Source organism: Stigmatopora nigra, chromosome 1 (assembly GCF_051989575.1).
Source record: "Stigmatopora nigra isolate UIUO_SnigA chromosome 1, RoL_Snig_1.1, whole genome shotgun sequence".
Classification (NCBI taxonomy): domain Eukaryota; kingdom Metazoa; phylum Chordata; class Actinopteri; order Syngnathiformes; family Syngnathidae; genus Stigmatopora; species Stigmatopora nigra.
In genome coordinates this window covers 17,323,157-17,337,500 of record NC_135508.1, presented here as the reverse complement: position 1 = coordinate 17,337,500, position 14,344 = coordinate 17,323,157, and the positions used below count along the sequence as shown (strand labels likewise).

General features: G+C 37.0%; 1 protein-coding gene across 2 annotated transcripts in view; it reads right to left on the bottom strand.

Moving 5' to 3' along the window:
* Positions 1–13,862, bottom strand: part of LOC144198554 (fibronectin type III domain-containing protein 4-like) — a 15,592-nt gene extending 1,730 nt beyond the window's left edge. For both annotated transcript variants that reach the window (XR_013326737.1, XM_077719627.1), the window contains exons 1-6: positions 13,319–13,862; positions 6,292–6,407; positions 4,259–4,360; positions 2,508–2,610; positions 2,209–2,298; positions 1,968–2,134 (exon numbers count right to left, since the gene is read on the bottom strand). Coding sequence is in view for 1 of the 2 variants with exons in the window: in XM_077719627.1 (XP_077575753.1) it covers positions 1,968–2,134; positions 2,209–2,298; positions 2,508–2,610; positions 4,259–4,360; positions 6,292–6,407; positions 13,319–13,403 (663 nt within the window). In the remaining variant the exon portion in view is untranslated. The remainder of the gene's footprint in view (positions 1–1,967; positions 2,135–2,208; positions 2,299–2,507; positions 2,611–4,258; positions 4,361–6,291; positions 6,408–13,318) is intronic.
* Positions 13,863–14,344: the final 482 nt, after the last annotated feature.

The following is a 14,344-nucleotide window of genomic DNA, read 5'->3' as shown; positions in this document are numbered from 1 at the left end:
TATTTGTTTTCTTTTGGAATCTAAATTTGATTATTGTGATATTCGTCAAGGGTTTTGACTTAAAATACTTTGAAAGTACATTAGATGACAGTTGAAAGAACATTTGAAACAGTGGCTGCTTATTCTGTCCCCTAAAGTGCAATTTGAAGGAGAAAAATGATTTTTTAAATGGTGTATAATAATGAAAAACAGGTCTAACAAGTACACTCCATTATAAAATACACTATTTAACAAAATATTGCTCTTGCACATTATATATTGTTTAAACTAAGAAAAAGAGAATAAGCATTGGAAACTCAAACTTTCCACACAAAGACTTAGTCTATGTGGCACATTAGGGATCTGTTCACCCAAATAATTTGCAATGAAGCATTAAATCCCAAGTTAAACACACCAAAAATGCACTCAATCCCACGTATTTGCTTGAAAAAATGTTAAATAATTGTGATGATTGCCACATAAAAATACAACACTACTGCATTTAATGGTTTCATGAAAATGTGTAGTAAGTAAGAAATGAGGCCATGACTCTCTGTGTCCACTAAGCAGCACTACAGGATAGTAAAACAATCTTACACCAATTTCACTTATTAGTTAGTACTGAGGGAGTGAATGTGATGGGGAATCATTGTTAATCTACACATGCCTTTTGGTGTTGACCAATCCAAGGTGTACCCCCAATTTATGCACGTGCCCTATAAATAAAATGAATTACCGTATTTTCACGACTATAAGGAGCACCGCATTATAAGGCGCACCCTCAATGAATGACATTTTTCCATATACAAGGCGCAGTGTATTATAAGGCGCACTGTATTATAAGGCCCACTGTATTATAAGGCGCACTGTATTATACGGCGCACTGTATTATAAGGCGCACTGTATTATAAGGTGCACTGTATTATACAGCGCACTGTCTATTCTGGATATAATTTAAGACTTTTAAGTGTGCCTTATAGTCGTGAAAATACGGTAATTGCTATTGACTTCCAGGTATGAAGCACTCACCACACAGTCACCTCCAGAGCCAGCCATTGTTGATGTTTTAGATTTTTTTGTATAAAATCTTGCATTGGGGGAGGAGCTATATGATGGAAGATTTTGTAAACTAAGATGGCATCTCCATATTTAACAGTATTGTTTCAGTTCAGGCATTTGTGTTATTTTTTTAATATCCCACAGTGGTGGTTTCTCGTTTTTGGTTCTATGTTTTTTCCATATATAAGGCGCACTGGGTTATAAGGCGCAATGTCTATTTTGGAGAAAATTTAAGACTTTTAAGTGCGCCTTATAGTCGTGAAAATACGGTATTTGAAATTAGATATATGTCCGTATACTCAACCTCAGTGACTCCCATTGATGTCGATATATCCATTTCACCTGGAAGGGTTGGCTATGAATGGTCACTGTCAGTTACAGTGGATTGGCCGTCTATCACTTGCAATGAAGGTGAATCAGTTAATTAGAGTATTTACATGATTACATGTGTGTATACAATAAAGGGTTGACGGATGAACAAGCCTTGCTGTTGTTAGGGCACAGATTCAGTCAATGGTAGTTTGTCTTGAGGGTTACCATGTATAAAGGGAGAAACAAATTCGATATATTTTAGTGCGACATGTACATATGTTCCCCCCCGCCCCTTTTAATTGTGTATTTTTTGGTTGGTGCAATTTGTAATCCAAAAACGACAGCACTGGATATCAGAAGGATTACTTTTGTTTTCCTGCAGTGCAATTTCCTTTGCACCAGTTGATCACATCAAAATGCACCAAAATACTGCATGCCTTTAGCAACTCGCATTTAGAGTGAAATGAACTGAATACTCTTGCTCCTGCCTACTTGTTTTATATTTAGCCCTGATGATAGAAGCTCCAGTTGCTAAGAGATCTGCAAGGCACCCACAGAGGCTGTTCTGGTTTATGGCTGTTATACTAAGAAGAAAACAACAAGAATAAAGGAATTACCCTGCCACTGTGAATAGCACCGTTATGGTAGATGGGGGAACTGGTGGGAGAGGCGTTGTAGTAGGAAGACGCAACTGGAACTAACGGCCTCTTGGCCTTTTCTCGAGTGCCGTTTGAGTCGTTATCCTTGATGATGTCGTATTGCCGGCAGAATAGGGCGATAACAGCTACGAAACAAGATGGTGGCACGTAAGCATGTTGAGGGACACACCATGGCATACGGAGGCAAAAGGACGCCAACCTGCCCATAACAGCAGCACCGTAGTGATGATGAGCAGCTCGCCGGTTTGCAGGTGAGGCGTCATTCCCAAACCCTCCATAGCAGGTTCGTCTGAGGAGAAAGGTGGTATTCCTCAAGAACTGTGCAAAATAATAACTGTTGCTCTTGATGGCCATAAAAGTCCAATCCATTTTTGACTTGAAGATTATTTGCTTTGAGCCCTCCCACTCAAATGATTTGGACGTCTCATTCCGTCATTGGGAGCTGGTGAATTAAAAAGAATATTAGTCTGTGCGTCACAAAGCTCTAAGATCACTCACGGTGGTCCAGTACTCCTGCCGGGTAGTGGTCGCTTCTTTCCAGTGTCCTGAAGTGGATGACTGGGCTGGGTTGACTGTCTCCATGAAGTCCAACAGACTGAACCTTGAGACCAATGACATATATATATATATAAAATATATATTATATTTTTGTGTTAATGAAGTCAAAAGTCAGACAGTTCAGAGACCAATTTGGCAATACATTAACAACAGAATAAGCCCCTTACTCCAAATTTGTAGTGTTTTGAGGGACAAGGGAAAAGTCATCATAAATTTATGTGGCAGCTGGACAGCCTGAAGTCATAAAGGTTATAATAAGGACCTCCAACTGAAAACCCAGATTTTTCCTTTTTTTATTTTTTTTTACAATCACTTAAATTGCATCTACCCTTGACAATGTCAGTGCTGTATATGTGAATTCATACTTTATTTAAGATATAATGAATAGCTATTGGGCACACTGGTGTCGCGAGTGGTTGGGGCGTCAGCCTCACAGCTACGTATGGGCGAGTGTACATGGTTGATGGTGTCCTTGTGCCCTGCGATTGGCTGTCCACCAATTCACCCCCTGTGACACTAATGAGGGTAAAGTGGTTCAGAAAATTATATATATATATATATATATATATATATATATATATATATATATATATATATATATATATATATATATATATATATATATATATATATATATATATATATATATATATATATATATATATATATATATATATATATATATATATATATATATATATATATATATATATATATATATATATATATATATATATATATATATATATATATATATATATATATATATATATATATATTGCTTATCTTGCAGAATGTGCCTAAGTTTTTTTGGAGTGGTCCTGATTTTATTAACTTAATGTCAAATAAGTTGAATTAACTTGCATGATCGCATTTTTTTAACAATCCAATATTTGCAAATTGTCGAGCAGATGCCAAACAGGTGGCAAAATAATCTACTCGTATGAGAATAAAGTCATTTTATAGCCGGACAACAAAAGCATGAAGTCATTACAAGACAATAAAAGTAACAAATGCTCTTTCACAACTCTTCCGGTTCTGACATAGATATAAAAACAAACAAAATGAATGGAATGAAATGGTATTTCTGGCTGGCCTCCATGTGCCCTGCGATTGTCTGGCTACCGATTCAGGGTGTCTCCTGCCTGGTGCCCGTAATTAGCTAGGGATAGGCTCCAGCACCCCCTCGGGACCCTTGTGAGGCTAAGTCGTTCAGAACAGTTGTTTTTGGCTCAGTTTTTTAGCAGGTGGTACATAAAGGTTGGGACACATAACAACCAATCGCCCAAATAGGAATTATGCAAATAGATTAAATCAATCCCTAATTGAAACTAGTCCTAAACATGTCATTCAAAACAAACTGAATGCGTTTTAAGAATAGTTTTTATGTGGCTATAACTTTCAAACATGACTGCTGTGACAGCTTCACCGTGAAACACAGAATTCAGCATTCTCCTGTGCTTGTGCTTATCTGTCAACCCGTCCTTGATAATAATAATACAATAAAATAATCTTTTTCAGTGTTTCCTGCACAGTGATTGCACTTGGGGAAGGTCCAATGTGATCGAAGATTATCACACCCTGCTGAGCAGCCTATAAATGATACATTTGCAGGAAACGTGCTCACAGATGAACACTAAAAAAGAAAAAAATCAGTTGAATGTCATTTTGTGAATAAAGCTGTGTTCCACCTGCACACTGTAGTGTGTGTCCTCATCCAGGTCCCACAGCACACACCATCGACTTGATGTGTTAACCTCTCGAATGAAGCGTTGCATCAAGCCGTCTTGCCTCTACGGATAAAAAACACGCATCAATTCAATCCAGCATAAAATTGCTTTCCTCTGAAAGAAAATGCAGAGGGAGGCGGGGTAGTTTTATCTGTAGGCCAGCAAGCATCACAATAATTGTTTTAAGTAAAAAGAAACAGATTGGAGTATGCAAGGATGGACTTTAATACAACGCATAATCGCCATGGAAAATTACATCACAAAAAAAACTAAATAAATGAAGAACAGTCAACTGTACTGCATGTTTTTACAAAGTCATTTAATACACACAGGTTTTTCCGTGTACTTAATGCAGTTTTTAGAGCAGCACAGAGTTCAATGACTTGACTTCCAGTTTGGGAATAGATAAATGATCAGTCAGTTTGATGGGATCTCCGAACAAACAAAAACTGAGTGAAAGGTTTGGCATCTTCGATATGGATTTTGTGCTTTGTAAGAGCTAGAGCTTTGGGATTTGAAATGGATGCAGAACCTGAAAAAAAGCCTTTGTCTGCAGATTTTGCTGTCCTGCCCTTCTCACTCAGCATGTTACAGTGTGTGAGAGCATAACATTGATTTTTATTTTTTTTGCTGTTTCACGGAAAGAAAACTAAGGGCAAAGTGTTTTCAAATAAATCCACAGCAATCCCTGATGACTAGGATCTTCCTAATGAAAGCTCACAATTTGTGACTCCAAAGCGATGGCAGCTGCTTTCCTTAGATTGCGTTAACATGAACAAGGTTGTTTCAGGCCAATTAAAATACAAATTAGCACTTTATTTAGACCACTCTGCCCAGGGCGCTTTACAGGACCTCAAATTCCCCCTTTTCACTTAATCATTCATACACAAATCACACGATGAGATAGAGTAGGCGGCTGGCAAAATACTGATAGCAGTCAGTCACTGATGCCAAATTGCGGGTGCTTGAAAAGCTGACTGGAGTAAGTTGGACAAAATGTGAAATGTAAAAGGCTTAAAAAAAAAAAGAATAAAATTAAAAAAATATACAATAAACAAGAAATATTATATATATATATATATATATATATATATATATATATATATATATATATATATATATATATATATATATATATATATATATATATATATATATATATATATATATATATATATATATATATATATATATATATATATATATATATATATATATATATATATATATATATATATATATATATATATATATATATATATATATATATATATATATATATATATATATATATATATATATATATATATATATATATATATATATATATATATATATATATATATATATATATATATATATATATATATATATATATATATATATATATATATATATATATATATATATATATATAAATGCCACTCTTTAAATACATATAAAAATACATATACATATATATTTATTTAAAGAGTGGTCCAGCCAGAATATAAATGCTGCTTCTCAATATTCACAGCTAGAATAAAAACAATATTTACTTGCTAGGCACAAACCTATCACACCATTTGTCTTAAACAAATTACATGAACAGTGTCAACTGTTTTTTTCAGCACCTGTTTATATAGTGCAGGTTTCTGCATTGTTACTTATAATTTATAAGTATTTTTTTAAAATAATAAAGGTACATCTAATGGAGTGTTGTAGAGTTTTTTTTTGTGATGCTGTTTATTAATGACCTTGAAGTAGTCAGAGATAAAAACAGACAAAGAAAGGTGATTCCAATTAGCAAGCGATTGAGATTAATGATGCATGCGACAACAATTATATCTTGAAGCTTGTTGACCTGGTGAGAAAGTATGGGAGCAATCAACTTCGGGACACCAATTATTTTTTACTATGATTATTATTTTTCAAATCCATCATTAGTTCTGTGCCAGTTCCACACTGACTACCACCTGGAAAGTCAAATATTTGTAGAAAACAGCGTACTCTACCTGCTGTGAGATGGCGTATCCAATCACATTGTCTCCCAAAGGAATGTTCCAAGTGATCCTGGCTGAATGTGCCCTCAGCTGGGTCACTGACACATTCACTGGGGCAGCTGGTGCGGCTGTTGCCATAGTAACATAAAAGTACACAGTATTAGAAAAGTATTGCATAGATGATTTAATAGATAAAAATCCACCCGACAAGGACAGACAGAGACCATTTTTGGGTAAAATAAATAAATAAAATAATGTTACTGTGTCGTCTACTCACATAGACGTCATATTTTGGGTCATATAAGCTATATTATTAACATTTTAGTCAACAAATAGGACCATATCAGCTAAAACAAACAGACTCAGTGACAGTTTCTTTCCAAGAGACATCACCATACTAAACTTGAGTTTTGCACCGAGGATCTAATCAAGACTCAATTAAGTACAGACACTGAAATATACGTAAAACGCCATAACAATCCCAGATGCATATTAATAAATAATATTTTCAGACTTCATTCTTGCTACTGCAAATTTTCATCTTGCACTTTGATACTTGCACTAAAACACTGTAGCTACCTCACGGGCTATTAACCACATTGGGAACGTATTTTTTACTTCACTTCATTTTTATTGTATATAAATCTTTTATGACTACTTATTTATGCGTGCAATTCATGGCGAAGCTTTAAATCTGATTGTACTTGTGTAATGAAAATAAAGGCATTCAATTCAATCTATTTTGACTGGGAGGATTGGTGCCAGCCCGTCCCAGTCAAAAATGGATTGGATGTCTAGCATTGTTGATGGGAGCCAATAAGCATCAAGATGAGGACCCAAAATGTATAAAATTTTAATTCAGAATTTTGGGGAAGGAGCAGTATTTCGTCAATCACGCTTTTTCTCTCTGATTGATTGATTTAAAAAAAACATGCATTATAGGGCCGTGGAAGACCTATTTCCGTTCACAGAGATTGATATTAATAAACTCCTGTCAAAGTCTAACAGTTGACTTACAAACTCTTCTTTTTATACTCATCAAGAACAATCAACTGCAATATTTCATTCATGTTTTTTTGCCGTGTGTGATTTAAGAGTTCCCACTGAATGAAGAAAAGAGGATACCAAGGATGTACTTTACGTTCTCAACCTGCTTATTTTAAAGAGTGTAATAAATCAACAAAGATCATTCATTCATTTTCTGTACCGCCCATCCTCATATGGGCCGCGGGTGAGGGGGTTTTATTGTATCTTGTCCCAGGCAAATATGGGCAGCCGGTGGGAGTTACCCTGAATTGTTTGCCACTTAATCTCAGGGCACAAGTAGATGGACAGCCATTCACAGCCACACTCATATCTAGGGGCAATTTATTGTATTTAACCAGCCCACCATGCTTGCTTTTGGGATGTGGAAAGAAACTGAAGTACCTGGAGAAAACCCACATGCAAACTTAATAAAAAAATCACAAGATAATTTCAAAAGAAACACATGTCCCCATCAGCATGGCTTGCAAGAATATGAAGAAGACCCAAGGAGAACAACAACAAAACAAAGCTAAATGGTTCCCTAAGAATAAAGCCACACAAATTTAATGCAGTTCAGCATCAGGGAAAGTGATCACATCGGTGTATGGCCACTTGAACTATTGAAATTAATGAGCAAATAGAGAGTTCAAGCCCACTGTCAATGATCATGGATAGCAACTACTACCTCGGAATTGCTAACACCTGCCAGCCCCGAAGATAGTGCACTAAAACGACTGGCTATTACAATAACAACAGTTAAACACTTAAGTTACACATTAGAATCTATGGGGAAATAGTAATTAATTCCAGCTCTTGCGTATGAATGTGATTTTCTTTATAAAAGTATCCTTTGCAATGCACCAATACAAAGTAATAATGATGTAAGACCGGGCTACCGAATTCCATAACATGATATTTTCACTGGCATGAAAATACAAGTCGGAAAATTGAACCCATTGTGTATTGTGTAGTTTATTAGAATTCCTACCTGGAGACCCATGTTGTCAACTTGTCAAAGATCTCCGGTTGTTCATCTCCTGAAGGATGAACAAAATACGTGCCTAGTTTTAGCAATATGGTGTTCTATTTTTCACATTTTCGACTTTCTTTTTATTGTAAATCTCCACATATACCTTTACATGAACTTACATGTTCCAAAACTTTGATGACAGTTTATTTTTGTCGGCTTAAGTGACTCAGGGCGTTGGTGGTTTAGAGACGATAGAAGATGATTTTACCGAAAATGCAATTAGAGAAAATGGTCACATCCCACTAAAAGCCGTTTGAATGAAAATTTGAGACTAAAAGTAAAGCCAGTCATACAGCATGTTTTTTTCAATACTTTACAACAAGAACTAGATGTCAATTCTGGAAAATGTATTTGACAACAATGACTCATCTTAATGGTTGGCTTTTTATATCATTGTTAAACCTGAGAGATGTTAATCTTGTCTTGATTGTCCATCATGAATACTTGTTCTGTATCATGTTTCTATACAAATACTCAATTTCCTTTTACAGCTCACATGGCGGACCTGGCAAACTCACACTTCTAATTTAGAACCCCTCTCCAAACTGGGACTTGTTGGGGTCCACCCCATCCTTGCAAGCTTTGTCCTTTCTAGTTTCATAAGAATGTTCAACTTGTGTGCTAACTGTAGTTTTGACAAGACCTTTGAGCAGACTACATGGTTGCTGTGTGCCAACATTTTGAGTTTCCTTGAGAGGATTATATACCAAATGTGTGTGGGTGCATTAATATATACCACAGGAAGATAAAATTCTTCCCAGTTCCTACTAGACCTGTTTTATGGTCGCATTATATTCAGGTCCATTTCTTGACTATGGTAAGGTTACAGATTTTGCTTGTGCGCCAGGAGACATTGTAATGGTGAAGCAAAAAGAAGACAAATTTATCACACTGCACTGTCAATTGCACACAATCGAAGAAAAATTCCATCCCTCTCCAGTGCAAAAGCCAATCAACTTCAGTTGTGACGTCAAATTTCAGTGAGGGCAGATGAAGTGAGACATATGAAAGATAAGGAGGCTGAACATTGGCAGAAACATGACAAGGACAAATGAGCCACACCATCAAAAGATGGCGATAGAACATTCAGTATTTTGGTTTTGAGGCGAGAGAGGCCTGGGTCTAAGTGAGATGGATGACCTGGGAGGGAGATGAGATCAATGATAGAGCGAGCCATGAAGAAAAAAAAAAACAAGTGATAGAAAGCCTGTTGAGGAGAAAACACATGTATTGATTGATAAAATTGTATTAAAAAAAACTAGGGGAGGACAAAAGCACACATGTGGCACTTTCTCCATTTCAAATTTTGGAGGCCACAGTTGCAAATGTACAATCTATGCTACCAACCTAATTTGTAAAGTAGTTACAACAAATATAGCGAAGTAAAATTTTGTTCCTTTCAGCCTTTTTACTCCTGGCGCGAAAAGCAAATATGAGCTTTTTGATATATGTTTACTTGTTAGTGTTTATCATGGAGTCCATGATCTGAGGCCAGATGCTAAATCACGGGGAACAAACAGTTTGCTGATCTACCGGGACAGCCTCATCTGGCTAATGGCTCTCTGTGAAGGATAAATGGCCATGCGGCGCCTGCCGTAAACACAATGAAATTTGCGCATGCTGATGTAGATACTGTATATCAGGAGATGAGATTGGATTTTTATGAACCACTTGATGGCTGACAGGAAGTTGGTGATCATTTCCAATGTTTCTTTGCATCACAGCAACTGCTGAGGCGACACGTTTTGTTTACCAACAGGTCCATTTGTTAAATCTGTGCTACAAATCTCCGGGAAATGCCTGTCAGGGTGACGCTATGCCGTCCTTTGCCACTAGGAACTATTACCACCAATAATAAAACAATTGTTCATTTAGTACTCTGGTGTCATTCAATGAAATTGAACGTGGATTAACGCAACGTAAGATTATAAACCACATCCAACATTTGCTTTATCCATATAAGACGCACAGGACGATACACTGTAAGTCTCTACATTGTGTCATGGGATGCTCACAATAAAAGACAGACATCTTAAAATCCCCCAAAAAGCTGCACCTAACTAAAAAGACCAATCAATTTCTATATGTGCGTGTGTGTGCATGAAGGAGGAGTTTGAGTAGTATGATATAAGCTTGGCGGTATGGCTCAGTCCTTCAATAACAGAGGTTATGGGTTTGATTCCTTACCTTGATTGCCCTTGTCCAAATATCCTTTAAGGACGAACCCCAGGTTTTCCCTGATGCTGTATCATCACTATGTAAATGAGGTTATTAGTGTCAAAGTGCTCTGAGTACTTTGAAGATAGAAAGGCACTCTACAAGTGTAAGTCTATTTACCATTTCATGATATTTCTAAAATAGGGTTTTGAAACTACCAATACGACACTTCCTAAGCAGCCTGTGTATTATATGGATATTAAAACATTCGACGTGGGTGCTATGACCATAAAAATCGTAGCTGCTACCAGCCGGGGTGGAACATTTCCCACTCAGAGGTGGCATATATGTGAGGTATATAAATGTTTTTTTATGTCTTTGAGTGTGCTTTGCGACTGACTGAAAACCAATTCAGTTTGCACGGTGTGAGGTGTGAGCAAGCAAGATTATGCACTCTTAAAATATGTGGGTGGATGGTTTTATCTCCAGAAAAATGTCTCTTCTTAAAATGTTGGGGAAAAAAATACTTTTTATACTACAGGGCACACTGGACTATAAACGGGAGGTAGCCATACTACTGTATTATGTTATATTAGCCACACTGGACTGTAAACTGCAGGATTCAGAGCGGGGAGTCTGCAAAAATTGCTGCACAAGAAAAATGATTTCCTGCTTGCTATTCAATCTTTTTCCAACTTTTACATGAGCCTTCATAAGATATCTCATGAAATGTCAGTGCCTATGCACCATGTGTCCAAAATGTGTTCTAAATGGGTCCTGTAACTGACAAAAGATGTCGTTTCTCTTTCACCTGAAGTCACATGATTGGAGCAAAGTGGGTGAAATCGAGTAACCTGAAAGTGCTTCCTCTGCTCAATCAATATTGAGAGTGGTAAAGGCAGATTAGCAACCTTCTTCTTCTTCATTGATGGGCTCATCTGCCACGGGTGCTTTGCTTGAACTAAGCTTAAGCAAGTGGAGGGATGACTGAAGGAATTAAACACCTGTAGATATGCATTGCAGCTAATTAAAAAAAAGGCCAGAGAGGCAGTCAACAAGAGATATTGCTTTGGAATGCCCCTTGGTGGATAATCGATTGCGGTTTTGGCAGCTTTACAGCAACTGTTTTTCCAGTTGAAGTATTGTGGTGTAAAAGCATCCACGTGCCCACAAAAAGTGGAGTTTAACGCTGGATTTCAAGCAGTACTCGCCTTTTTCACCATTTAGCCACATATTTCTACACACCCCCATTTAAATTCAAAAGTATAAGGCACATTAATGTTGGGTTTTGAACATCAAGCGAGTCGTTTTTTTGTCTTCATTTTTATATGACAAAAACACCACTTGTTGAGTGGTGCATATCATTTTCTTTATATATCTATCTGATATTTCTACGTGAAGAGAACACCACTTTTTGAATGATTAACTACTACGACATGTTTACACACGATAAATGTTGTTCAACAAAACAATGAAGCTCCACTAATAAAACTGCAGTGAGTGATAAAACGCTTCCAACTGTTGTGACAGTGTTTATTAGATCACTGAAAACTAGCCAGACATAAACCAGAAGATGAGTCTGGGGAGCACACTGTTATGGCCAGTAACGTCAGTGTGTCTTGTCTACCTTGTTGTTTACCTTTACGAATGTGTATTCACCACTTTTAGAGGTTATCAAGCACCCATAAATTTTAAAAAAATGCACCTATACTCCTAAAAAAAACCTGCACTGATTTCTGTATGAGAAGTCAACAGAGTATTTTAAAGGGGATGTACACTCATAATCTCAAATAATATCATCATCAAAGTGTATTTCTGTTTTTATTCCTTTTAATTTAAGTAATATTGTTTTTAGTTAACATTTTTTCAATGTATACATTAATAAAATATTTTCAAAAATGAAAAAAATATGGATCACATTTAAAACACTGTATGTAGAATATATTTTTAGACCTGACATCCATACACATGAAAATCACATTTTGGGTCACATTTGATATGTTAATCTTGTAATATCCTTTCCACAGATGTGAACGTCAGATCGTTATGAGCTAATGTTGTTTGTTTTTGAATTCCGCAAAAATTTCTTTAGTTTAGATAGTTAAAGTAGTCATTTCATTTTAATTTCAAGTTACTATTTCTGTATACTAAATAATAATAAGTGAAAAGCAGCCAAGCGGCTCAGGGGTTAGCGCGTCTGCCTCACAGCTCTAGTGTCCTGAGTTCGATTGCAGGTCAGTCATCCTGTGTGTAGTTTGCATGTTCTCCCTGGGCCTGTGCGGGTTTTCTCTGGGTATTCTGAATTCCTGCGACATTCCAAAAACATGCGTGGTAGACTGATTGGACACTCTAAAGGGCTGAAGGGTCCCGCGGCAGGTGCTGAAACCTATTCCAGTTAACTACGGGCAGATTTTTGAGAATTCAACCAGCCTACACCATATTTTTGGGGATGTGGGAGAAAACCGGAGTACCCAGAGAAAAACCACACAAGCCTGTGGAGAACATGCAAACTCCACATAATGAGGACTGACCTGGGATCGAACCATTAACATCCGAACTGTGATTAATCTGATAAACAAAACAAAAAAATATTTCTTTGCCAACTGTTAAAGAAAATCAAAAGTAATATGCTGAATGAATGACTCCAGAAATGAAATTATAACAAACTATGACAATGTATAAAGTCATAATCCCAATCTCCGAATCTCAACTCCTTACTCGCAATGTACTTTGCTTTAAATGCCTATTTCTGATTATTTTCTGAATATTTACACCACTCACTAACGACATACTATGACAGAAAACTGGCATCAGTAAAAGACTTACTTCCGCCCACCATCAAGCATCCCATCATCATCAGTATCATCATCGGCAGGAGCAGCCTGACGTCCAGGTAAGAAAACGCGGTCATCACCTGCTGGGAGTGCGCGCACACGTTTGGTTTTTCGGCGCGCACCTTCTTCCACTTCCACCTTTCAGTAAGACTGATGGTATGTTTTGTTCTCAAGGTCACAACAGGACACGCGACATCTTCTCAGGTCTCAGGAAAAAAAGGAGAAAAATCAAAATAACCAAAAAAGGAGTAGCTAAGAAAAATGCAGTGCAGCTTTTCTTTCTATACCGTTTTTTTTTTTATCCTCCACTCTCACACTGTCCATCAGTGAGTGTGCGCTCAGATTTCCTCTGTTTCTTTTTTTTTTTTTTTGGTGCTAACAGGTAGTTGGAGCTCCGCTTCCGTCCAGCGCTGCGCGACAAACACGTTTGTTAAGAGCAAAATATAGATTTATGAATAAATAAAAGATCTAGAGGAGCTCCGGATTTCTTTTAGGGCAAAGATGGAGATGCTTCTAGCCCATAGCTGCACTGCATCTGATAGTTCTGGGAAAGGAGGAAAGAGGGGAGGGTACCTTGGATGGATGAGGGGTGGGCACGCGCGCGTATGTGCTGCATATGATGACATCGACAACCCACACCGTTGTGTTTTAAATTTCATTCACTCTTGCTAAACTTAAATGTAAAGATGTCTTTTTCAATAAAGTATGTCATTGGGTCTAACAATGAATTCATGAAGCAAAAAAATAAAAGAGTTTAAAGCCTGTCTCTTTTTCCTTCCCATTTCAATGAATGGCAGACGATTTGCGAGAAGACAACGTAGTGATAAAGATGTAAGACATGAATAATTGATGATGGCACAGTGTGACTCCCACAAGACTGCAGGTGGATGTGTCACGTGCAAGAAGGATGGATGCCTTTAGGAAGGTTCCCCCCTCGCTGGAGGCGTTTGCGTTCAAATCTTGTTTGCCCACAACTGCTGGTCTGCTGCAAAATGGCATCCGCGGGATTGATTTGTTG